The sequence below is a fragment of the Salvia splendens genome, unplaced genomic scaffold (genome assembly GCF_004379255.2).
Source record: "Salvia splendens isolate huo1 unplaced genomic scaffold, SspV2 ctg556, whole genome shotgun sequence".
Lineage (NCBI taxonomy): Eukaryota > Viridiplantae > Streptophyta > Magnoliopsida > Lamiales > Lamiaceae > Salvia > Salvia splendens.
Genome location: NW_024599214.1, coordinates 3,785 through 28,649, shown reverse-complemented (window position 1 = coordinate 28,649; position 24,865 = coordinate 3,785). Strand labels below are relative to the sequence as shown.

The following is a 24,865-nucleotide window of genomic DNA, read 5'->3' as shown; positions in this document are numbered from 1 at the left end:
TGTCATCTTTTGCAGAGTCTATGAATTTGCCTTTCGTGTTGATGTTTCTGCATCTGGAGACCTGGGAGTTTGAGAAGGATCGTCTGCAGTTGGAAGCCGGTGAAACAGTGGCCGTTTTCATGGAGTTCTGTCTCATACCATTATCAGATCGCCCCGAGGGTATTGGAGCTTTACTAAGAGGGATCAAGGATCTCAAACCTCTCGTTTTGATAGTTGTTGATGTGGAGACAGATATCAATGCACTGGATTTTGCTCCTCGGTTCAAGGAGGCGCTCCTTCTCATGTGTGCCTTGGTTGACAGCCTAGAGGCCTGCCTGGAACGGGAAAACCAGTACAGAAAGATAGTGGAGAAGATATACTTTCAGGAGGTGATCTGCAATGGCATTATGCGTGAAGATGGTGGTTTAAGCGATGTTTTAAGATTGATTTGTGGAGGGAATACTTTGCAGAGTTCGGTCTAGTGAGACGGAGCTCAGCCAGCCATCTATGCATCAGGCAAGATTGATGGTGAAAGGAAGTCCTTGCTGGAGTTCCTGCACACTCAAAAATGAACGGGAAAAGTATGATTATTTGTCATCCTATGATGCCATGTTACATACACATCACTTTTTGTAACTAAAAGACTAAGTTATCTTTTATTTTTGGTAAAAACCGGAAACTAGAGGTCACTCATGGCAGTGGCCAGTGGGCAAATTCTCAAGTCTCAACTGACTGAAAAGAGATAGTTAACAATGATTTTGGAGGGAAGCAGAGCTAAGGAGAGAGGCATTGAAAAAAGTGAAGATACTCACAATTGAAATTAATGAGTATTTTGCAAGATTGTGGAGACTTTCAGTTATCAAAAGCATGCAAACATTCTAAATAAAAAGACTTGATATTGAGTTTGACTATCAGGAGGAAAGTAAAGTAGGCACTGAATCTGAGTAAGACCATTGAGCATTCTTAGAGTTAGTGGTATATTTGAAACCCATTTAGGAAAACGAAATATTATCACTCAAATCCTTCCAACTAAGATACTTCTGAAGTTCCACTCAGTTGCAACCGTTCAACATACTTAGAAGTAAACATACTCCCATACAATAAATATATAATGAATGATTACTGGCATGGCAGGACATATTTCGCACAAAGAAACTCATTTCACAGGTAATTACGCAGCTCATTTGAGTGCACTAGCCTATAATTGGTACAAGTAAAACATGGATCCATCTTGTTGTTGACATGATGTGGATGATAAATTGATAGATAGGAAGGTAATTTTAAGTTTCTCAATTCAACCATCTCCAAAGTTAGTATAAACCAACCAGGATAGCATATTATATATGCATAGATGTATGTACATATGAATGTGTGTATGTGAATATCACTAAGAAGTGATTTAAGAGCACATAGTGAACTGGAAGCACGCAGGAACCAAAAAGCATACTGCTGCAAGTCAGTTTTCTGCATCCGTTACATCATAACATAAATATATGTGAATACATATCAGAATCAAGCTATCACCTTTTACATCAATCATCCGAAGCTATTTCAAACTGATAGCCTCTAATCAAATCCTATATGATGAAGATTGATGATCGGCAAGCAGAATTAATTTGTACAGATATATCTACGTTATAAGATCCCAATTTCACCACAAGCCCTAATTTCTTCAACAAATCGCTCAGAATAAAACAGTATCCAATCATAACTCTCAAATATTTGAAACGTAATCTACAAATCAGTGAAATGAAGGTTACCTTCTTAACAGAAGCAGACCAGGAGAGAGTGAGGCCGAGGAAAACAATGAAGAAAAAGGGGCCCCAAAGATCCCAATCGCGCAATGCCTTGCCTGGATCTTCCCTGTAGGGATTGGGGAAAACAACGAGCTTGAGATTGCTGACGATCCTCGACAAATCCCTCTTAACAGTATCCCAGACAGGCTCGGTGAGCGTATTAGGAGGGGAACCGAACCCCGATGAGGCAATTCCGCCGCTGGAGGATCCAATCGGCGGGGGGGCAGAGGGTTTAGGAGCGATGGAGGGTACGGGAGTTGGTTTGGGGGCGGAAGGAGGGGGGAGATTGGAGGGGATGAAGGAGGGAGGAGGAGGAGGAGGAGCGGAGGAGACGGGGATGGAAGCGCGTGGGGGAGAAGGGGGGCGAGCGGGGAGGACGGGTAAGGGGTTGGAGTGGATGAGATTCTCGATCTCGTCGATGTCCGATTGGGAGCTGGGATGGAGCGGAACCGTGTCACTGTAAGACATTGTCAACCCGTTTTTCACCCAAATCACGCCACCGCCGGTATTTCTCTAATTCTCTTGTCGGTGGAGGAGTAGCCACCCACACCCAAGCCCAGATCTATTTTGTTTTTATTTTCTTTCAATTTTTTTCTTTTTACAACTACTTTTTCTTTATAATAGTATTCCATTACTATTGGTGGAAGCAATTCAACTAAGTCGTGTTAAATGGACTATTTTACCCGTTTAAAATCAATTTAATGAGCCATATAATCCCTTCCACATTTTTATCATTTTCAGACTCTAATAAATTTTGAAACAGGATTGTTAGACGAGTCAAGAGCATCCCCAACTATGCCCAATTAGTCGAGCTGGCTCGTACCGTTGGGACGGATCGGCGACGGGTCACCGTTGCATGCATCCCGTCCCAAGGGGTTGTCCGCCGTGGAGAGCACGGGCTGACGTCCCAACACCACATAGCGTGTTCTGGAGGCGTCGTGACGCCCACTTCCTCCCCCCACGAGTGGGGGTTGTTTTGGGGATTTAGATTTTTTTTCTCACGTTTCTAGATATTACTATCGTTTTTTTACTTTTTAAATTTTGTTTAAATCGAACAGTGAGATAAGTCTTTCTTGTTATTTACTGAAAGACGAGGTCTTATTGATTATTGTTTCTTAATCAATGTATTTAACATTGAGCATATGATATCGGTTATGCACTACTTTGACTTATCAAAATGTAAGGTATTTTGTGACTCAAGAATCATGATATTCTAGGCAGTGGTGATTAGTGCTTAGCGGTGCTAGGATTATTATTACACTTAATCGTACGCTGAGTGAGTTTAATTTGATAATATCCTTAAGAGGTATCTGAAATAAAGTTTTATTATCCGAAGACCTAACCGGTTGGAATTTATTCCACGAATAAAAATGTATTTTTCGAATTAGACCACTCTGGTATAAGATGTTAATTAATTAAAGTATGTATCAGATAGGGGTGGGTAAACGGTTCACGGTTATTCGGTTAACCAAGAACGGAACCGAAACCGGTCGGTTATTGGTTAACCGATAACAGAAAATCATAGTGTTCGGGTCGGTACCGATTTGGCATTTCTAACTGATAACCGAAATTAAATTCAATTTTAATTTCAATTATATTTTAAATTATAAACTTCTATATATTTTTATACTTTTAAAATATCATATCTATACTGCTTTGATTCTCCATTGCTTTATGTGGCGTCACAATAGAAATTTTTTTGTCAATGTCTATTTTAATTTGTGTCACTATCATTTATAATATCTCAAAGTCAATAAAGTGCCTAACCATTATTTTTAAAATAGGATATCCCTTCCCTTAATTATCGTAGAAAAGTTTTTAGATCATTTAAAATCTAAACTTTTGAAGTGCCTAAATAAATTTATGTATTACTAGGAAATAGAAATAATAATATAATAACAATATAATAATAATAAAAGTAGATGAAAGGTGAAATATTAAAAGTTGAAGTGTTAGTTCGGTTATTTTGGTTATAACCGATAACCGACCGGTTTTAACCGAATTGGTTAGTTAAGTAACGAAACTAGAGATCGGGTCGGTTTCGGTTAGTTTTTGAACAATTTTTAAGGTCGGATAACCGACAAGTCGGTTCGGTTATTAACCGAACTGACCATTTACCCACCTGTAGTATCAGACATTAAATAATTAATGGATATTTATACCTTAAGCGCGAGAAATAATGGAGTATTTAAGAGGAAAACCCGGAATACTCGTAATTTCGGATTTAGACGGCCAATCAATATTATTTTACCATAGTGGATGATAATAATTTATTTGGCCTTGGATTAAAGTAGGGTTCAATTTAATTAATTAAAAGCCAAATAAGTGTGGCTCAAGTCTAAACCTCCATAGATCTTTGACTGGCCCAACACAACTTTATAAATAGATGAATAGGAGAGAGACAAAGACATAAATCTCTTCATTATTTTTGTTCCCCTCTCTCTAGAGATGGATGAATTTCTCTCCTACTTTGTGTAGAAATTTTGTCTATTCTCTATTTAAGACCAAGACTATTTTGATAAGCTTAGGTTACCCTAAGATCAAAATTAAAGGTTGGAACACAGTTAAAAGATCCATGGTCGAAGATCATCACGTGTGAAGGTGCAAACAATCGTCGATTATTTGGAGAATCAATTCGGTAACTTTAAAATGTATAATTCATGATTTAGAATTTAAATTTTTTTATACATCTTATTTGTGTTTTAGCATGTAATTATTTGTTTAGCATGTGAATTGATTAATCTCATAATTGACCAAATAGATCTTATATATGATTTATTTGCTTGTGCAAGTCTTCCATTATGCATGCTTCACCATAAACCCAACACTTTTCATCATCTTCCTAGCTTTGCGCCACTTGTTATATGTTCCTTAACTGCAGCTGATGCATTAGCATCGGGTACGGAACTACTAGGTGTATCTAAGACAAATTTATAGTGTTCATCGAATGAAATACTTGGGAACATAAATTTTTTACATATTCCCAAAGTATAAAGGTTTTTACCATTTCGAACCGTCATATAATAAGAGTTACATTTCACTTTTACCATAAATAATAAGTAGGTACACGTTCCACTAACTCACTTCACTAACATTTTATTATGAAACCTATATAAAAAAAGTGGGTCTTATATTCCATAAACTTTTCCAACCAACTATTCTTTACATTTATTAAAACTCGTGTCCACACCAAATGTGACTCTTATTGTGGGACGAAGGGAGCAATATTGTACTAAACAATTAGTGATTAGAATATGTGTTTAGATAATTGCAATTGAAAAAAGGCAAATTGTTAGTATAGTTATAGACTTTTAAAATAGTTTGATTTTTTCCATGAACTTAAATGTTGAATGAAAAGTCATGAACTTTACCGGGCTATGTAATTACCGACGTTGAAATTACCGACGTTGAAATAAATTTTATTGAGGTTGAGAGAAACAAAGTGCAAGTAAATTTCCTCAAGAAAAAAAGTAAATGATATACTTCTATTAGATAAACACTTGGATGAGTACAATTGAGAGAGACTATGCAACAACAATTATAGAAATGCAACATCTTCACTTTAAGGACTCTATCACTACATGCTTGGAGGTTTATACATTTTGGCAAGAAAACAAAGTGGCCAACTAGCCAAATTCTACCATACTCTCCTTCCTTTTCTCTCCTCGGTCTCGGCACCCCCACAAGACCCCAAACCTTGGCAGCCATATACCTACAAAGATAACACAATAATGGGGTTAGGAAGAGAACTCAAGACTTAAAGGGGTAGGAGACACAAACCCAATTTAGAAAGGGAGGAAGTAGGCTAGACAAATAGCAAAGAGGCTGCAATATTGGACTTGAGGTCAGCCACCTCTTGTCCTCTTTCCAAATAACATAATATGGGGAATTAAAACCAAAGGGCCCCAAGAGAGTGAGCTCATCACCAAGCTCAAAAGAGCAAGGCAAGTCCCCACAAATCCAAGGCTAAGAGGTCAGCCTACAAACAGGCCCAGAACTTACACCAATGTAGCATGTTCAACACCTTTACAAAGCTCAAAAGGGGAGCTAAGTTGTAGCCAAAATTAGGAAAAAAAAAACAATGCCCAAGATCCTGCCACAAGGAGCCAAAGCAATTGCCTATAAATACCGCCGATTTCCTCCCCACTCCACACCCACATTCTGTCAAGTTTACACAAAGCAAGGAGTGCGACGGGTGGGGAGAGGCGGCGCGAGACGGTGGCAGCAAAAGAGAACCCGAGAGGATTCACCAAGTGAGGTAACCTCCCAACACAAACCATGCATCATGCTAGAACAATATATAGCCAAACATAGAAACTCAAATAGGATATCCACCACAACATGAGCAAGCATCATTAGGCAACTCGAGAATTAGCCAAGCAACAACAGCTAAATCAATTGAACAGATTCGCTTCCCAAGATCGCAGCTTTATGACAACTTAAACAATCTCCAACCCTACCAAGTTAAGCCAATAACTCACAACCAAACAACAAACCCCCGGTAATTTAAAATAACGCCGAGTCGACAACAACAATCAACCAAGAACTCCAGTTTTACGGAGAAATCAAAGGGGAAGGGAAAGGGTGACATAGCTTGTGCAAATGGCTGGCCGACGTTGACCAACGACGGAGGTGGCGCTCGGCGGAGGAAGAAGAAACAGCGGCTACTGATCCGGCGAGGCGTCGCCGCTGGGCCGGATAGCTCGACGGAGACGGTTCGGCTGTCACAGAGGTGAGCCCGGCGAGAGGAGTCGACGCAGATTCGGCGTTCCCATCGGAACGGGAGAGTGGACGAGGCGATGCCTCCTCCAAACCGGTAGCTCCGCCATGAAGAAAAGAGAACCCGGAGGCGAGAGGCCCGGGGAGAGTGAGACGACGACGTTTTCGCCGGAAGAGAGAGACGCAACCCCTAAATTCCTAAATTAGGGATTTGAGAAGTGAGATAATGGAGACGGAAAGGTGTTCTGCATTTAGGGATTTAGAAATGGGGGAAGATGGAGTTGGAGGAAAAGGAAACTCTCGATGGGGAGGTGAGTAAATGGGTCACTGCTTTGGGCCCTAAAGCAAATAAAGTTGTTGGGCCAATTTAATTATTGGGGTAGTCCCAATTGATGAAAAATAAAATAATAATAATAATAATAATAATAATAATAATAATAATAATAATAATAATAATAATAATAATAATAATATAATAATAATAATAATAATAATAATAATAATAATAATAATAATAATAATAATAATAAGTAGGGAGAGTGGGCCGATCCCCACTTAAGGAATTTAAATGAGTTGGGCCATTAATTTAAAGGCTTCTACCTAGTCGATGGGCCAAGAGGTTAATTGTTTTGGGCCGAGATAAAGTGTTGGGTTGGAATTAATTTAAGGGATTGAGCTTGGAGCTTAATTAAGTAATTCCTGAATAAATTACTAAGTTTCCGAAGATGGAAAAATATTGAGTCGAAGCTCAATTAAATAAATTTTCCCGAATAAATTATCATGTTCCCGGTGATTGGAAATATTAAAGTTGGAGACGCGAAGGGCCGACCGGCGTTTCGAAGAAAAGAATTAGAAGGGATTTTCTTCCAAGAACCCATATTTTATTAAATAAGAGCACAAATAATTGTGCTAGAGAAAATAGAATTTTTCGGAATTAGTAAAGAGAATAATTAAACTCTGCAAAGCAGTGAAGCCCGAGGTAGGATTAAGAAGAATCCTATGCATGCATTCTTTTCTCAGGAAAAACTGTTCAAGTACTAATTAGCGTGCTACGCTATTTATTTTCAAAGGATAAATTATTCAAGGGCAAGTGAGGCCAGAAGAGAGTTGTTATTTGGAGATAAGCGTATCAGGTGGGCTTTCTTTTAATATCCAACACTATAGTGTGGATATAAAACAAATACTTTTGAAGTTATGAAATACCATCTTTTCTCAAAATGGAGATGTGATTACTTTAAAGTTGTTGTCATGCCATAAAATATTTGTTTTCGAGGCCTGTCTGATAGGGCTATATGCCGAGAGTTTGGTGATGCCAAAATTAAGTAACGAACTCGGTTCCCAATAGGACTGCAAATCCTATTCGGAATAATGTGCACAAGAGCCGTGAGCCATCCTAGAGAGGTTGGCCGGCGAGGGTGTCCGTTGAAGGTGACCACCTTCACGGCACGAGATTCTCAGACATGGTAGGAAATTTTAAGAACTTAGATTGATCAGTCGGACTTTTAAGATCACAAAAGAATTTAGTATGCTCTGGCCTTTTAAGAAAAACTCTGTGTGATACTGTTGATGGATGACAACTATATAATGTATGTTTTGTTTTTGGCACGTGTCCACTGAGTACTCTTGTACTCAGCCCTGCATGTATTTATAAATGTGCAGGTTGAACGTCAAGGGGAAGGAGTATTGATCGGAGTCGATGTTGTTAATTAATCAAGTGGATCTTTCGACGATTCATGTCTTCATACACGAAGTCGTTTAGTAAGGACTTATTCCGCTATACTTTTGTTGAGCGAGGGTTTCAAAGTCTCACCATCGAACTCTGATGAGATGATTATTCTATGTCTGAGACCATGTAATTGAATACTTGGATTCTATTTTATGGTATCAATCGATTTGGCATTTTCTGCAAGTTCCTTGAGTTCTTTCCCCATTTCGTTAATTCCGCTTATTAGTCGCGAATTACCCGCTTTCTCTATTCTTAGTAAGATGCGGTCGTGACACTTTATCTACATTTTCTTATCTTTCTATCTCATATTTTATCTATAAATTTAGTCTTATGGAGTATTAATTATTCCAATTTATAAAACTTTATTTACAGTTTCTTATCTTTCTGTCTCATATTTTATCTATATTTTATTTTTCTCTTTCATACTTTATTTAATTTTTCTTATCTTCTCTTAATTTATCAGTTTAACATTAATTTCTCTTAGTTTCTTTTAATTTACTTATCAAATTAGCATTAAACTGCTTATCTATCAATATGACTAGGCTCCGAAAAAAATAATATATATTATATATTGGCTCTAGTTTCTGAAAATTAATAATGCAAAGTAAATTTAGGGCTAGTTTGGTTTCTCGAAGGAGATATGTAAAGATAATTATTCTGGTCAATAAAGGGATCTAGATATGCTCATTAACAATTGCATGACTCACTGTTTGGTTTGTCATATTCATAAGCGCAGAAAAGTAGTCCTCTGTTTGGTTTACCAAACATTGTACTATGAATACACCTTAAAAGACTATTATACCCTCAACATAATTAGGTAATTCCCTTTTTATCATTGGCAAACCCTAGCTGCAGTGCAATATGTAACTCCCCTGTTGTGATTAATTTTTTTACACTGCCGCCAACAACTCTCGCGTAAGGTGCGATTTCTTCCTTTTCGCTTCCTGTTTTCTTCTCCGGTCTCTTGTTTATTACACTCGTTGTTAGCGTTTGATTACTCTTACGATTTGTGATGCAATATGTGATTATTTTTACACTCTCTTGTCTTCAGTTTCATCCATATGTGATTCAATATGCGTGTAATTGGTGAAATTTTCATTCTTGTTGCAACTCTTGATGTTTGCCACAATTGCTAAATTAGTTTTTTGTTTCACTTTTATTTCGAAATTTTGTATTGCATAAGGTGAACGTGGCTTTTCTTATGTTTAATTCACTATTTTGCTAGTTGTTCTTAGTTTTATGTGTGAGATTCCACCAACTTCGAGAATCTAAGGACATTTTCATGTGTGTTGTTTATTGAACTAGGTGCACTGTTAAGAAAAAAATGTCTGATTACATTCCTAAGAAGTTCACACTAGGAAAGAGTCAGGGGACTCCAGGTAAGCTCCTCAATCACTAGCTATTCATCACAGTGTACTATATTTCATATTTTCCTGCTGAGCTATGTTGAAATTGCAGTTGGTTCTCCCTATGGTCGAAACAGTAAGACTAAAGGGGATCGCACTCGTCGAAGCTGATCTGACCGTGAAGAGGCCAATCTGTTACTGGGACTGAAGGATCTTGTAACCCATGGGTGGAAAGCCGACAACAGATTTCGAGCAGGTTATCTGTCTAGGCTGGAGGAGAATTTGAAGCGAGAATTTCCATCAACTGACCTGAAGGGCAACTCTCATATCAATTCGAAGATAACGGCTTGGAAGAAGTCTTACAATCTACTGACTAATATTCTTGATCGCAACGGTGTTGGCTTCGGCTACAATGGGGACTTCAAAATTGACTGTGACGATGAGTAGTGGGCTAAAATAGTGAAGGTACAATGCATATGCTTGCTTTGATTTATTTAGTGAAGGTAAATGCACATGCTTGTTTTGATTTGTTTATAGAAATGTGTAATAGATATGCTTCAATCATTTTTAATTCAATGGAAGAAATTTTGTGATTGTATTTCGACTCACTTAAATTTCTAATATCATCTCGCAGCATGATCGGAATGCTTGCGGTATGCGCAATAAGGCTTGGCCTTATTTAGAACAGTGGAAAGAAATCTTTGAAAAAGACTGCGCTAATGGAGCCGGGGCTGAGGATGTCATGGATGCAGTGAACAGCCTATACTCCCGGCAGAATCTCAACACCTCCAATGGTTCTCAGGACTACAACGTGAGCTTGGATGACCTTTCTGCCACTGAGCCAATGTCCAAACAGTCCACACCGGACGGGGTGGGTGAAAGCTTGCCTCAGAGTACCAAGAGTACCAAGGTTCCTGTGTCTGACAAAAGCTCGGGCAGAAAGCGGAAGCATGATAACTCTCTCGATGCTTTAGTCGAGCTCCTTAGCAAGATGCATGAGGACACTAACGCCAGGCTGGAGTGCTTGTCCATGCGGATAGGTTATGAATTCGACCAAGGCCCAGAAGGATGTGTATGATTTGCTTGGAACTATCCCGAGACTGACCATGGATCAGAAATTTGATGCTGGTGAGATAATTCTTGAGAAGGTGGAACATCTCAATTTCTTCATGGGGCTGCCTGAGTGTGCTCGTCTTCCCTACGTGATGCGTGCGCTTGAGAAGTGGCGTGCTACCTGATTTGGATTATATATTATTGCTCGCCTTTTGGACTTAAATTTTTGTCATCGAGTGGATTATATATTATTGTCTCGATGAGGGTAGCTTATTATTGCCTATTTATGTAAGAACAACTAATTCTCACTTCAAGCTTTAGCTTTAGATGTCCGGTGTGGACGAACCTTGATTCTAACTATTTTTGGTGCCTTAGATGATACATTGTGATCTTATAATGGCTTTAGGAATTGACTTATGTGGTTGGAAATTACTTTGCATGTCGTCTAGTTTGTTTCAATTGATTTGTTATCCAACCATTTATATGGTTCTTAATAATTTTTAAAGAAGAATCATTAATTTAATTGCACCTTACAAAAGTCTCTTTCATTGGAGCTAAAATAATATCACACGCACTAATTTTTTTGTAATATGTAAACTAAAAAAACCATGATAGATGACTAGAAACATGGATAATTCTAGTTAAGTTTTCTTAATAAGTCCGACACATATATTGCAAATTACAAAATAACAGATCAACAAAAAGCTACCTTCATCGAGGTAGCCTTAAACAACAACTTCAACATATCAAATGCAAACAGTGGTCCCATGTTGTATAACACAACAAAGTTGGAAAAGTTGGGCACCGCTAGATAATAATACATCCTGCTAAAATCATTTAAAGACAATAGCCTCAATGAAATATTCCAGCAACATAATTTTCATGGTGGCTTACATATAGATATGATTTCATCGGTCTACTTTTTTGCCCATTTGTATGGGCTTGAAGATGATGCACACGAACTACCATGGGGAGAGGCATATGGTGGCGGGGTTTTCATGAGGATGTGAGTGGAGGCCTGTGCATTGCTTCGTTTATATTCCAACTTTCCATTGGAGCCCGGAGAATAGTAACCACTTCCCTTGTTGGCAGACTCTTCGTCAAATAATTTGCGTTTCATTTTCGGATGGCCTTCAAGAACAGGAGAAGACACAGATTCACTCCGAGTAGGTGTGTGTTCGAACCTCGCAGCAGGCTCGACCCAGGCTGAGCTCTTTTCCATAGGCACCGTGGAGTTAGATAGGATGATTACGTCAACCTTTTTACTCGATCTTGGCTACATTACCTCCAAAGATGGTATCCAGATTGTTGAGGGTCAGCAATGTAGTAGTATGCACCTGCCAGCTTGTTCTCCTACATTGTTGACATAATGGTTAAATAGAAAACATCCACCAAATAGACTTTAGCATGTGCACTATTAATGAGAGAAGTGTGAGGGTTTAAGGGAAGAAGAGCGTGTCAAACCTTTAAGATGTCCTTCCAAGCAGACTCCGGACATGTGATAACATTTGTGTTGACATTCCAATGGATGCCGAAGACAGCAAGTACCTCTGTGAACGAGCGGTAGCGACGCTCGAAGAATAGCCACCTTCCATACACATCATCCCACGAAAATAGCATACCAACCTCAACATTAATAACATCAATTACCTCACGGATGAATTCCGGTGGTATCACTACCCCATTCCATTTTGCAGCCTTCTTCATTTTGATAATGTTACGTAGCATGACTTCGTCGATCTCCGCTGTCCAATTGGACTTGTAGAGAAAGACACTTTGCGGTGGAATGTAGCTAGCCATTGTAACTCTATAGGGAAATGGATTTGTTGTGTCTGAGTAAACAACACTCCTTTCACCTCTTATATAGAGGAGCAGTGAAGATCTAATCCACATCTTTATGGGGGTATGAGTGAGCAGGCTATCCTGTTGTGTGTGAATGCACCTTACAATATGAACAGGTTTTCAAGAAGAGGGTGATTGTGTGTTGAAGACTCACAAAGATTTTGCAGCTGAGACCATATATTTTCCATTTCGGTGTGTATGAACTAAATTTGGTGAAAGAGTCTTTAAATTAAAGTGGGTGAAAGTGTCTTAAATAACCAACTATATTTTTTTGACAGCTCCACAATTAAATTTGGTGAGATAGATGAATTAAAGTTGGTGAAATTGTCATAAATAACTAGCTATATTTTTTTGACAGCTCCACAATTAAATTTGGTGAAAGAGTTGATATAAAGTGGGTATAAGTGTCTTTAATAACCAACTAAATTTATTTGACAACTCCACTAACTCCAATTGATTAGATTCCTTCACATTTTGTGATTCACACACTCACAATCGAGCTCTAATGCTGATTTGGTAAATATGTGGTTTATTAATTTCATCCTAAAATAAAGCCTTTTTCTATTTATAATTTGAATGTAATGAACAAATGCAAAGCAGTAATACATAAATACAACCTTCTATAAGTTCCCACATGAATAAAATTCATTCTCAAAGTAGTAGTACACAAATACAACCTTCCATAATTTTCCTCATTAATAAAAACCATTCTCAAGTCAGTAGTACACAAATAAAACCTTCCATAAGTTCCCACATTAATAAAAAACCATTCTCAAGTCAATTGGGTGGGAATCCAGTACAAAAACAACTATATAAAGCGAACAACTTGTACTACTGAACCAGAACAATCTCAAATTATAACTAAATTATTCTTCACCAACAATGTCATCCATATTTGCTCCATTATGATGACCCTGGAGAAAAAATTGAAGTCAGGTGAAATTTATCATTACCACATCTGAAGATATATACACACAAGCTTAATTGACATGACACTTTAGCATGTGTGTGATATCGTGCACCTAGTTGAAATACCTGAGCCCACATATCACGAGCCATTGTATCTCTGTATTGTTTCCACTCCGACGACGGTTCGACAACATCAATATACTCAATGTCCTCGGTCTCCTCCCCTGTGTCAAAATGTTCAAACAAACCTTCGAGCCGTTGTTCTATCGGATCGACAACCATCTCTCCACGTATGAAGTTATGCAAAGGGCACTCTTTGGAATGACGTACTCGCACCAGCTATACATTTCATAATTAATATGACACAAATTCGCTGAATTTCAAACATACGGATAATGTCATCAATCAATTGAGCAATAGAGGCGTCCCGTTTCACTAAGCGAGACATCTCCGATGTGACACATATTAAGAAATTGTAAAAATCAGAGCCACCTTTAAATTGAACTTTTTTTCCCCAAAATGAATAGCTTCATCGTATGAAATGATTCACAATACCATATCAAGTGTGAGCATGGTAGCTAGACATATTCCACTGAAAATTGAAGTAGCACAAAAACTGATTTGGAACATTGTTTTGAAAATTAACTATAAAGTGTTAAATATGAAAAAAAATGAATTTTCTCTATACCTAATGTCGGTCAAGGATATTGCATATTGAAGAAGCTATAAATTAAAATTTGTTCAACATAATAAATCGCAAGTATGAAATGTGGTTTCATATTGGGCAATAATCAGATATTGTGCTAGATTTGAGACATATATAAAGCAAAACACAACAGTTAAATCAATTGTAGCAGGTTTTGAATTCGATTAACTTATCGGGCTTCGTCGGATATAGCAGCGGGGCGAGTCTACGGCTGAAACAATAGAACTCACACAAAGGTGGAACCTCAATCTTCAACTGAGTTACGGCGATGATATTTGAAAAGGCTTGAAACCTTAATCTTATGCATATGAGAAAAAAGAGAGAAGAAGGAGATTTTACAGAAAGGGATTTAAGTTTTTGAGGTGGAAGGTAAAATAGTGATTTTACATATTTTGCTGGTGCAGGAATCTAGGCCGAAAATAAACGAAGCCTCTGAGTGCGATTATTATTCTGCATTTTACGTGATAAAAAGCTCGAGCCCTTTATTTTTAAGAGGGCCCAGGAGTAAATCATTAATGAAAACCAAACAATAGATATATCATGAAATTGAACCTTTATCTTGAAATATCGGACAAACCAAACTGGTCCTTATAGAAGCTCGACACCTTAAATATAATGTGAATTTCTCCCTCTACAAACAAATTTTTATTATAGAAAAAAAAGTAAACTTGCAGAGAAGCAGAGGAAATGGAGTTGAAAGAAGAAAAGGACCACATTTTCCAGTCAAAGCTTCCCGACATAAACATACCCACTCATCTCCCTCTGCACACATATTGCTTCCAAAACCTCTCCTCCCACCGCCACCGCCCCTATCTAATCAACGCCGCCACCGCCCAAACCTTCACCCATGCCGAATTCGAGCTCACCTCTCGGAGAGTCGCCGCCGGCCTCCACACCCTCGGAATCTGCAAAGACGACGTCGTCATGCTCCTCCTCCACAACTCGCCGGAATTCGCCTTCGCATTCCTAGGCGCCTCCTTCCTCGGCGCGATCTCCACCACCGCCAATCCTCTGTACACCGCCTCGGAGATCTCGCTTCAGGCTAAAATCTCGAGACCTAAGCTCATTATCACCCACGCTTGTTACGCTGAGAAGGTGCGCAATTGCGGCGCGAAAATCGCCACAATCGACCCCCCGCCGTCGCCGGAGATCCTCGATTTCGCTGAAATTATGAGATCTGACGAGAATCTGCTCCCGCCGGTCGAGATCCAGGCGGAGGACACGGCGGCGCTGCCTTTCTCCTCCGGCACTACCGGTCTCCCTAAAGGAGTGATGCTGAGCCACAGAAACCTAGTCGCGTGCGTGTCGCAGCAAACGGACGGCGAGAATCCGGCGGTTTACACCGATTGTGAGGATCGGATGCTCTGCTTGCTGCCGATGTTCCACGTGTACAGTATGATCTCGGTGATGCTCGTCTGCCTGCGTGTGGGTGCGGCCGTGGTGATTGTGCCTAAGTATGAAATCAATGAGCTGATGAGGTTAATAGAGGAATACAGGGTGACGATTGCGCCGTTTGTGCCGCCGATATTGCTGGCAATTGCCAAGAGCGCGGCGGCGGAGAAGTTCGATTTTTCGTCGGTGAGGAGAGTCCTCTGCGGCGCGGCGCCGACTGATAGAGAACTTGAGCTAGCTCTCAAAGCAAAGCTCCCTAATGCTGTTATTGCCCAGGTACTCAATTCGCTAATTTTAATTCCACTCCTACTACATAATTATTTCCATTTTTTTACATTAAAAATCTATAATACTAACATTTTTTGGTGAATTAATGCTAACACTAGAATTTGAATACCATAGATATTGAAAATTTCATTTGGTTTCGTTTTTACTGGTATGATTTTGATTTAAGATATTAAATGATCAAGTAATGATTTTGTTGAGTTGACTGTGTAGAAGTATTAAACAGATTTTTAAATGAACAAGGTGACAATATATTGGCTGCTGATTGAGTATTAACCAATTTGATCAAACTTGACCAAACTTCACGACAACAATATTATATTATAGAATAATTTACATTAGACTGAATTTTATTGCATTAATTGAGCTTTTTATCGATATTTTTTCATTCCAATAATGCATATGACTCGGTATGAGATACTATTTCATTTTTATATTGCTTTATATATACATACATTTTGTGCAAATTACTTGAGGATATATCTAGCCCTAGTGAGAAATGATAGAAATGATTTCTCGTTGAACCGTCACAGTCACAGTTAAACGTATCGTGAGAAAGTTTTGTAAATAATTTATGTGTTGGCATGTGAGTCACATTCATCACTCAACCACTGTCCACTCCACCGAGGATTTTTTTTAGAGATTATTACGTATCGATGTTTCGTGAATGTGCCAACATGCGGACATGCTATTAGTTTTGTCTCGTTTATATCACGTCACATTTAATTAGTTTTGTCTATAGGGAGTGATCAATTGGTAACTCAATCTTTAATGGCTAACTACAACTAATTTAAAACCATAAGATATGTAGAGATCTAATGGTCTATAAATTGACATGTGTAATTTCATTTTATTATTATTTAAAATTTAAAAGATTAGAAAACGGCCAAAATTAAGATTTTGGATCAAAATGTCAATATAGTGTATTAAATATATCAATACGATTCATTAATACATCAACACAATTTAGCATTGACATTTTATATGTATTATATGGACATATTATGATAGTTATATTGACATAAAACTGATACTTGAAAATGAAAATTCAAAAAAAAATTCAAATTTCGACATCGGAGTATATGCAAGTGAGATCTCGTTAGAATTCTTATAAAATTATATTTAATTTGAAATATTTTGTGTAAAAAATAACATAAATTGATAAAGTTATAATCATTTAAAGTTTCGAGATATTCTTTAAAAGTTAGTTATAACTAACTTTTTGTTAATTGACACAGGTACCCCTAATTGACAATTTTTGTGCTTCGTATTGAGATTCGTAGATGAATGATCTTGTGTCTTGATTTAATGATCCAATGCATATCATTTTAGTTGTAGTTAGTAATTTAAGAATTAGTTAGCAATATAACACACCCATAGACATCATTTGTCTATATATATGTATAAGGTGCATTGATACATTGATATATATTGATCAAAAACCACATCATCCTTCCCTGATTATTTACTAGATAAATTAATTCGGTAATTATATATTATCAAATTGTAATAGAAGTTACTATGAATGCAAGGCTAATTGTTGTTAATGGCTTGACAATAAATAAATTAAAAAATACTCCAAAAACAGTAGTATAGTTATATTTTTTCATCACTAGTAGTAAATTTGAATCTTTTGATAAGTTGAGAAAATAAGGAATTATGTGAAGTTGAAGTGCATGATGTATAATGCACAGGGTTATGGCATGACTGAAGCCGGATTACTATCTATAAGCTTAGGGTTCGCCAAAAGGCCATTCAAATTCAAGGCTGGTTCATGTGGAACAGTGATTAGAAACGCGCGGATGAAGATCATCGACCCCTCCACCACCGCCTCTCTTCCTCGGAGTCAGATGGGGGAGATCTTCATCAAGGGAGACGCTGTGATGAAAGGTAATTAATCTCAATGTGCATGTGTGTTAATTATTCAATAATCTTAGCCTGATTGTACGATTTGTGGACGTTGGTAAAGGTTACTATAATGATCCGGAGGCGACAAGGAGGACGATTGATGAACAAGGGTGGCTGCATACAGGCGATCTAGGGTACATAGACGACGATGATGAAGTATTCATAGTAGATAGATTGAAGGAATTGATCAAATACAAAGGCTTTCATATTGCTCCTGCTGAACTTGAAGCATTGCTCATTGCTCATCCCTCTATATCTGAAGCTGCTGTTGTGCCGTGAGTCATATTTTTCTATTCTGTAAATACATGAGCTACACCCGAATTTTTATTTTTAATCGTTTCGATTTTGATGTGCAGTATGGCGGATGAGGCCGCTGGAGAAGTTCCAGTTGCATTTGTCGTCCGAGCAAATGGTGCTTATATTACCGAGCTAGAGATCAAGAGCTATATAGCAAAGCAGGTATTACGTTATTTTAATTTTCCTGAAAAGTTAATATTGCATTTATCTTGTTTAAAGCGAAACATTTTTTTTTCAACACGTGATATTATATAGTGTTATTTAAAGTATGAGAAAGAAAAAAAATAGCAATGAAGATATTTTCTTTTTAATAAATGTGTCGCTTTAAGTGAGATATTTTAAAAAGAAAAATGTATCACTCTACATGGGACGAAGAGAGTAAGCGTATAAGATGAAAATGGTCTTGATAAAATGAGTGAAATTTTGCATAGCTATATCAATTTGTCTAGCTTGTTTGTGCCGTCATCGATTGTCAATAGTATCATAATTGTGTGGGAAGGAGATAGTATCATAATTGTGGTGAATAATTGTGATGCAGGTGGCGCCGTACAAACGCATCAAACGTGTATTTTTCACTGATACAATTCCAAAAGCATCCACCGGTAAAATTTTAAGGAAAGATCTACGCGCTAGACTTTGATTTAATTGGAGTGTGCAAGTATTACTTATACCAAATAAAAACATTTGGATTACCCAAAAAAAAAAAAACTTTTGGGACGAGGATTTATGTCGTTTTCAATGAAATTGGCAAGTGGATACGTTGGACGACATAACTATCATAGATATCTTTGGAAGAGATAATTATTGTGGCTATTTTTATTCTATATATTTTTTTGCTTATTAAAAGGATCAATAATAATTTCTTATATTTTTAATAGTAATTGCTTATTGGTTAAGAGTAGGGGTGGGAATACGGGTACCCATGGGTACCCGACTCGAAAAAACTAGGTACTCAAACTTGAAAATCGTATAAAATACCTACCCGATACACGACCCGATTTATTTTTGGGTATCCCAATACCCACTCCGGGTACCCAACCCGACGAATCGGGTACCCAAATACTAGACTCTTTACATATGCAAATAACTAATACAAATTCGAATTGATATTATATTAATATAAATATAGAAAATATTTGAAATAGACTAATGTCTTTAATATTGCATACTCCCTCCGTATTAAAAAAAAATAGAAACATTTGAAATGACAATGGTTTTAATGCACAATTGGTAAAGTAAGTGAGAAAAGCTGGTAAAGTAAGAGAGAAGAAAAGAAAAATGAGTAAAGTAAGAGAGAGTAAGAGAAAAAACAATGAAAGTATAGTTAGTGGATTGTGGGGCTCATGTCCTAAAATAGAAAGATTCTAAAGTTTATATTTTTAAGGAACGACCAAAAATGAAAATAGTTGTTATTTTTAAAAAACGGAGGGAGAATATTTTATCGTATAAAACTACAAAAATGGATCACATTTATTTTATAGTGCTCGATTATCTCCGTCTTTATGAGAATTGGTTATGCAATAAGTAAATGTTATTACACATCGAATCAAATATAGAAACAATCAACAATATAATTCAAAAGTCAAAAACCAATTAATCGGATATAAAAAATAGTCTAAATAATAAATTGGGTATTAAAAATAGTCTAAATAATAAATCGGGTATTCAGGTAATACCTGATATCCGATCGGATTACCCAATACCCGAATTATCTTATATTTCATTATCCAATCCCATAAAATTGGGTATTGGGTATCCAATTGTCACGACCACAACTCCCTAGTTATAGTGAGTGTAGCTATTTCGCGACTAAACTAACTCGTTGGTCACAAGCTCGTCATAAAGAAGTACTTAATTCAAGGAAACAATGTCTCATAGTGAAAAGAGGTACAACCACCTCGAAATCAGAGTAGTTAACTAAGTGCACAGTCTTTGCTTAAACGATTCTTAAACTTGCAGCGGAAGGTTCCAAGACGAAGTAATATGTATGAAGACATATTAAATCAGCTACCTAGCTACTTATTTAAAATTCTCTCCCAACACCTCCTCTGCTCCGATCACGATCAACCTGCACGTTAAAAAAACAACATGCATGGCTGAGTATTTGATATATCCAGAGGACGTAGTGCCAAAAACATTTATCTTTTAGTTGTCAGCCATACTTGAGTGAGCGCAGGGTTTTTCTTAAAATAATTCCCGATCACTAAAACTTTTATTTTTTCATAAGTTTGACTGCACAGTCACATAACATCTCATAATATACCATATCTGATCTTGTGTGAACCGTGAATATTACCACATTCCACGACGGTCACTGGACCGGCCAACTCTAGCACTAGCACACGGCCCCATATGTGTATACTAGCCCGAGTAGGGTTTGCGGTCCTACTAGGATCCGAATTCGATTTAACTTGCTTGGCATAGCTAACAGATAGGTAATCATAAATAAAACATGACTTGACAACTCATTCAAAAATATTCACGTTTTCACATAAAATCACATTTTGAAAAAAAAGCCCACCTCTGTTGCTTAAACTTTCAAGTGATCGTTCCTCTACTTGCTTTCACTTGTCGTGCGACGACGCCCCTTTATAATAATAAGTATACTTAAATTAGATTTAAGTAACTATTTATTTAGCGTGCATGCATTCTCAAGCGTGCGATTATTTTTTATATTCTTCTTACTAAATCCATATAATTTATCTATATATTAAATTAAATCAGTGATTTAATTATTTGGGATTTACCGAATTATTCGAGCATTAGTTAAATTCCAAATATTCTAACTTTATTGTCGTGGAATTAATTAACGGCTATTCATCATTTAATTTGGCAAAACATTAGGAGAGTCTATAAATTAAATTCTACATTCTCGTCATACTAGTATTTTAATTAGAAGCTCATACTATGATTTAAATTTTATCGTTTTCGCATTTAAATTCTTTTGATTTTAAATACTTAATTAATTAGAATGATTACTTGGATTAAAGTTAGCAAAGTCCAATTTAATTACTTATTGGACAAGGCAAATCTCATGACTAATACTTCTCCATGGTCCAAAGGAATTAAATTTTCATGGCTCCATAATTTATTAGGGCAGTGGCCCATTCTTAAAAAAAACGTGGCCCATTTAAATAAAAAGAAACGGAGTGGTCCTAAATTATTTTATTCGCAGCGGCCCAAGTTTATTTAGCATAGTAATGATCATTTTTTAAGGACAGGCCCATTTGCATTTAGGGAGGAGGGCCAATAAAGAAAAAGTGTGATGGCCCAATTACTTCTCAAAAAAATAAGGGACAAGCCCAAAACGTTATACTCCCTTCCCGTCGCCTTCTCTCTCTCTTTCCCCCTTTCACTTTGTCTCTCTCTCAAATTCCTTCTCCAATTCAGCCCTAGCCCCTATCCACGACGAAATCGTCGGCTAAATTTCCGGGTTGTGAAGCTGTCGCCCTCGCCTAGAAGCAGTGACGCGGCTGTCACGGAGCAATCGGCGTAGCCGACGCCGGGTCAGCCTCCTCCAGCCACCGCCGTTGCTATCTCCAGCTCCCTCTCTCGGGATCCGCCGCCGCCGCCGTCGTCAGACAGAAGCTAAGTTTTACCCCTCTCCCCCTTACTCGTCTAGCTCAGGAAAGCTAGTTTTGGAGAAGTTGAATTGGGTTTTGCTTGATTCTAGATAGGTGTTGATTATAGTTAAACTTGATAGTGCTATGCTCTTGTGTGTGTGTATGTGACAAGGCTCGAGAGGAAGTATAGCTTCGTTCCATTATGTTTTCCCTACTTGTTTAAACATGGTTGTGTGGCAAAATTCCACGAAAGGACGTTATGGGGAAAGTTATCCGCCATTTGTACCTGAAAAAAAAACATTTCCCATCATGGGAAAGACGCATTAGCCTCTGCGTGTTTAAAAGAAACCGATTAGCCTCTCGCGTGTTTAAAAAAACACGCATTAGCCTAACGCGTCTTTGCTTTGACCCAAAACCCGCCTTACCTATCTGTCAAATCTCCCATACATAATTAATGTGGTGTTTGAAAAAATGGTTCACTTTTGTTGTTTTCTGCGGTGAACCTGACAACTTCTCCGAGTACAAAGGTTTTTTTATTGTGTTCAATGACATGGGAATGAATTTTATTGGGTGTGTCTTGTCTTTTCTTAGGTATAATATCTCATAATTCATAATCTCAAGAAAAGGGAATGATACCACTTCCAGATATTGTTTACACACGGAATGGCAGTATCTCGTGGGCCTCATTAATTCCATACTATGGCGTCAGAAGGTTGATAAATTGGACAAAGCTCACAGTTTGACAAAGCAGAATTCGAATCTTTTCAAATCGAACAATCATAGGCAAATAGGCAAAATGGGGGAAAGGATGGAGTGTAAATATAATATTTTATTCAAACGTCATTTGTGTAATTTGTACATTTATTGTATTACACAAGATGGAGTGTTAAAATTGATAGAGGATTTGTTGAGCTGTTCAAATAGGCAAAATGAGGGAAAGCATGATTATCATGTTTAGATTTGACCCCCTGCTCAGGCTTTTTGTTTTTCAACACCACATTAATTATGTATGGGAGATTTGACAGATAGGTATGGGCTGGGTTTTGGGTCAAAGCAAAGACGCGTTAGGCTAATGCGTGTTTCTTTTAAACACGCGAGAGGCTAATGCGTGTTTCTTTTAAACACGCGAGAGGCTAATGCGTCTTTCCCATGATGGGAAATGTTTTTTTTCCAGGTACAAATGGCGGATAACTTTCCCCATAACGTCCTTTCGTGGAATTTAGCCATGGTTGTGTAGTGGTTCTACATGGATGGAAAGGAAATCATTGTGTGTTACCTCTGGGATGGTGGTTGTTAAGCCTTGGTGTAGAAGATTTGCTGCTACTCTTACTGTTTCTTGCTCTCAAACTCTCGCCAAAGCTACTGGAAAAACAGGGTATGGAAGAAAGGTGTGTTGGGGTGTAGGGTGTGCCCTTTTATAGGCTGGTGGATTAGAAGAACTCTTACTGTAATATAACACAACAGCTTCTACTCATTTTCTTACTCTCGTCATGAATTGTGGAAATGATATGTCATGAAGGAGTGAAATTAGATGGTGCTACTTATACACTGATACCAAGTTTGTTGGGATTTCTCAGTGATTTGGGGCAGAGGCAATCTGCCATTTTTTTGATTTCTTTGCTGAAAATGTTGACTATTTGTGAGAGTACATGAGAGTGTACTCGTGAGACATTAAATGGGGCTGCCATACTGCTTTGTTTCTCTTCTTGCAGCAACTTTTTTTTTGATGCTGCAGCAATTTAACTGCAATATTGGTGGTGATTTTGCAGGTGTACAACAAAGTATGTAGGGCTGTTAAGTGGTAATCTGCAGAGCTGCTGTAGCTGAAAAAGGGCAGGCGTTGCAGGCTGAAAAGAGGGCTGATCTTGTCCTAACCAGCCTTTGGTTAAGGCTGGGGAGAGTGCAGGAGTTGCAGCCCTCCATCCTCCCTATTTTGGCAACTTTTAGTCTCCTCAAAAAGGTAGTGTGGCCTCATACCCTTACTTAGTTTCGGCTGCTAGTTTTTGGCAACTTGATTAGCTTATTTACTTTGTTTATCTTTTGTATTGTAGAGATGAAGAAGTAGTTGGCTGGAATACGGCCTCTCACATCACGGTTCGTTGCTCTTGGCCCGAAGGCCGATCGAAGACTAGGTTGTGGTGCGATGTGCCTTGGCTCGGGAAGACTCAAGCATTAGCACTTAATATTCCTTGCGTTGTCTTCCTTCCTTTTCATCATTGTACACTTGTAAGCTAGAACGTAGTTCGGGCTGTAAAACTTTGTATTTTATCCGCTTAAGAAATAAATAGACACATTCCCTTTATTCGATCCTTGTTCTCTTCTTAATTTCCAAGTTTATGTTGGTTATGAGTCATGAATCTCGGACGTTGGAATTGTGTAATCATCGTACTCAAAGTACTCGAAGAGGAAATCGCTTCACGTCTCTTTAATCATTTCATAAGGTTCGGGAAATTAGATTGTGGCTATTACACCAATACCTGCAGGGTATTGGGTCTGGTTTGGGTAAACCCAATATCCGATATCTGTATTCCCACCCCTAGTTAGAAGAGAAACGTCTTATTAACTAAGTTGTGTTTCATCATCTATGATTTGTTATTAGTTGTTGCTTTATTTGTTTCCTATTTTGAGGGCAGTAGAATTAGATATTATTCCCTCTGTGTCCTAAGACCATCCCAATGCCGCCGACCCGGCCGGCAGCAGCGACGAACCAGCCGGCGCTGGGCGGATTCGCTGGGCGGTAATATACTTGTTCCATGTCACGCAGTCGCCCAGCGGGCGAATGGAGAGAGAAACCGCGCAGCGCTGGGAGGTCGCGTGGCGCTGGGCTGTGCGCTGGGCGGTCCGCTCGGCGCTATTGCAGCGCCCTGATCGCCCAGCGCACCGCCTAGCGCGAAATTTAATTTTTTTTTTCCGAAACACTATATATACGCGCTTTGCTCGTCATTTTCATTCGCACCACTTGTTTTAACGAGTACTCTCTCTATCTTAATTTCTGTACAAGATCAACAAGGGAAATGGATCTCAACAACGAGCCTAGTTCCGGGAGGAGCGGGTCGCAAACTCCGTCGATCCCCGTGGGAAGTGGATGGGGTCAGATGCCCGGGTACTACAACATGTACCCGTGGCAGCAGATGTTTTCCGGGATGCCAATGGGGGGAGTCCGCCGGGGGGGGGGGGGGTTTCCGGCGATACCGGGTGGGCACCAACGGATGGGCGACGACGGAGACGAGGAGTGAATTGGCACTCCTTTTTATTATTGTATTTTTTTAAATTAATGTATTTTTTTAAAATTATTGTACTTTTTTAAATTTTAATAATATTATTAAACTTTCCCGTATATGTCT

General features: G+C 38.2%; 3 protein-coding genes and 1 long non-coding RNA gene across 4 annotated transcripts; 2 read left to right on the top strand and 2 right to left on the bottom strand.

The window, feature by feature from the left end:
- Positions 1–595: 595 nt before the first annotated feature.
- Positions 596–2,349, bottom strand: LOC121790587 (protein YIP4b-like). Its single transcript, XM_042188773.1, has one exon. The coding sequence runs from the start codon at positions 2,241–2,243 to the stop codon at positions 1,557–1,559; it is 687 nt and encodes a 228-aa protein (XP_042044707.1). The 5' UTR covers positions 2,244–2,349; the 3' UTR covers positions 596–1,556.
- A 9,086-nt stretch (positions 2,350–11,435) lies between these two features.
- LOC121790589 lies at positions 11,436–12,444 on the bottom strand. The gene is made up of 2 exons (XM_042188775.1): positions 12,084–12,444; positions 11,436–11,972 (listed from the first exon to the last, which is right to left on the bottom strand). The coding sequence occupies exons 1-2, from the start codon at positions 12,417–12,419 to the stop codon at positions 11,901–11,903; spliced, it is 408 nt and encodes a 135-aa protein (XP_042044709.1). The 5' UTR covers positions 12,420–12,444; the 3' UTR covers positions 11,436–11,900.
- A 2,247-nt stretch (positions 12,445–14,691) lies between these two features.
- LOC121790588 (4-coumarate--CoA ligase-like) lies at positions 14,692–18,804 on the top strand. The gene is made up of 5 exons (XM_042188774.1): positions 14,692–15,744; positions 17,448–17,643; positions 17,723–17,936; positions 18,018–18,120; positions 18,497–18,804. Exons 1-5 carry the CDS (start codon positions 14,764–14,766, stop codon positions 18,596–18,598), a joined length of 1,596 nt encoding a protein of 531 aa, XP_042044708.1. The 5' UTR covers positions 14,692–14,763; the 3' UTR covers positions 18,599–18,804.
- A 3,682-nt stretch (positions 18,805–22,486) lies between these two features.
- Positions 22,487–23,823, top strand: LOC121790586. Its single transcript, XR_006048297.1, has 3 exons — positions 22,487–22,909; positions 23,291–23,481; positions 23,573–23,823. It is a non-coding gene; the product is annotated as an uncharacterized LOC121790586 (long non-coding RNA).
- Positions 23,824–24,865: the final 1,042 nt, after the last annotated feature.

Bases quoted from the DNA above. Each gene is read 5' to 3' on its own strand.
- LOC121790587 (XM_042188773.1), bottom strand. From the start codon at position 2,243: ATGTCTTACAGTGACACGGTTCCGCTCCATCCCAGCTCCCAATCGGAC.
- LOC121790589 (XM_042188775.1), bottom strand. From the start codon at position 12,419: ATGGCTAGCTACATTCCACCGCAAAGTGTCTTTCTCTACAAGTCCAAT. The intron at 11,973-12,083 runs GTTTGACACGCT...TCAACAATGTAG, and splicing joins CTTGGAAGGACATCTTAAAG to GAGAACAAGCTGGCAGGTGC.
- LOC121790588 (XM_042188774.1), top strand. From the start codon at position 14,764: ATGGAGTTGAAAGAAGAAAAGGACCACATTTTCCAGTCAAAGCTTCCC. The intron at 17,937-18,017 runs GTGAGTCATATT...TTTGATGTGCAG, and splicing joins TCTGAAGCTGCTGTTGTGCC to TATGGCGGATGAGGCCGCTG. The intron at 18,121-18,496 runs GTATTACGTTAT...ATTGTGATGCAG, and splicing joins AGAGCTATATAGCAAAGCAG to GTGGCGCCGTACAAACGCAT.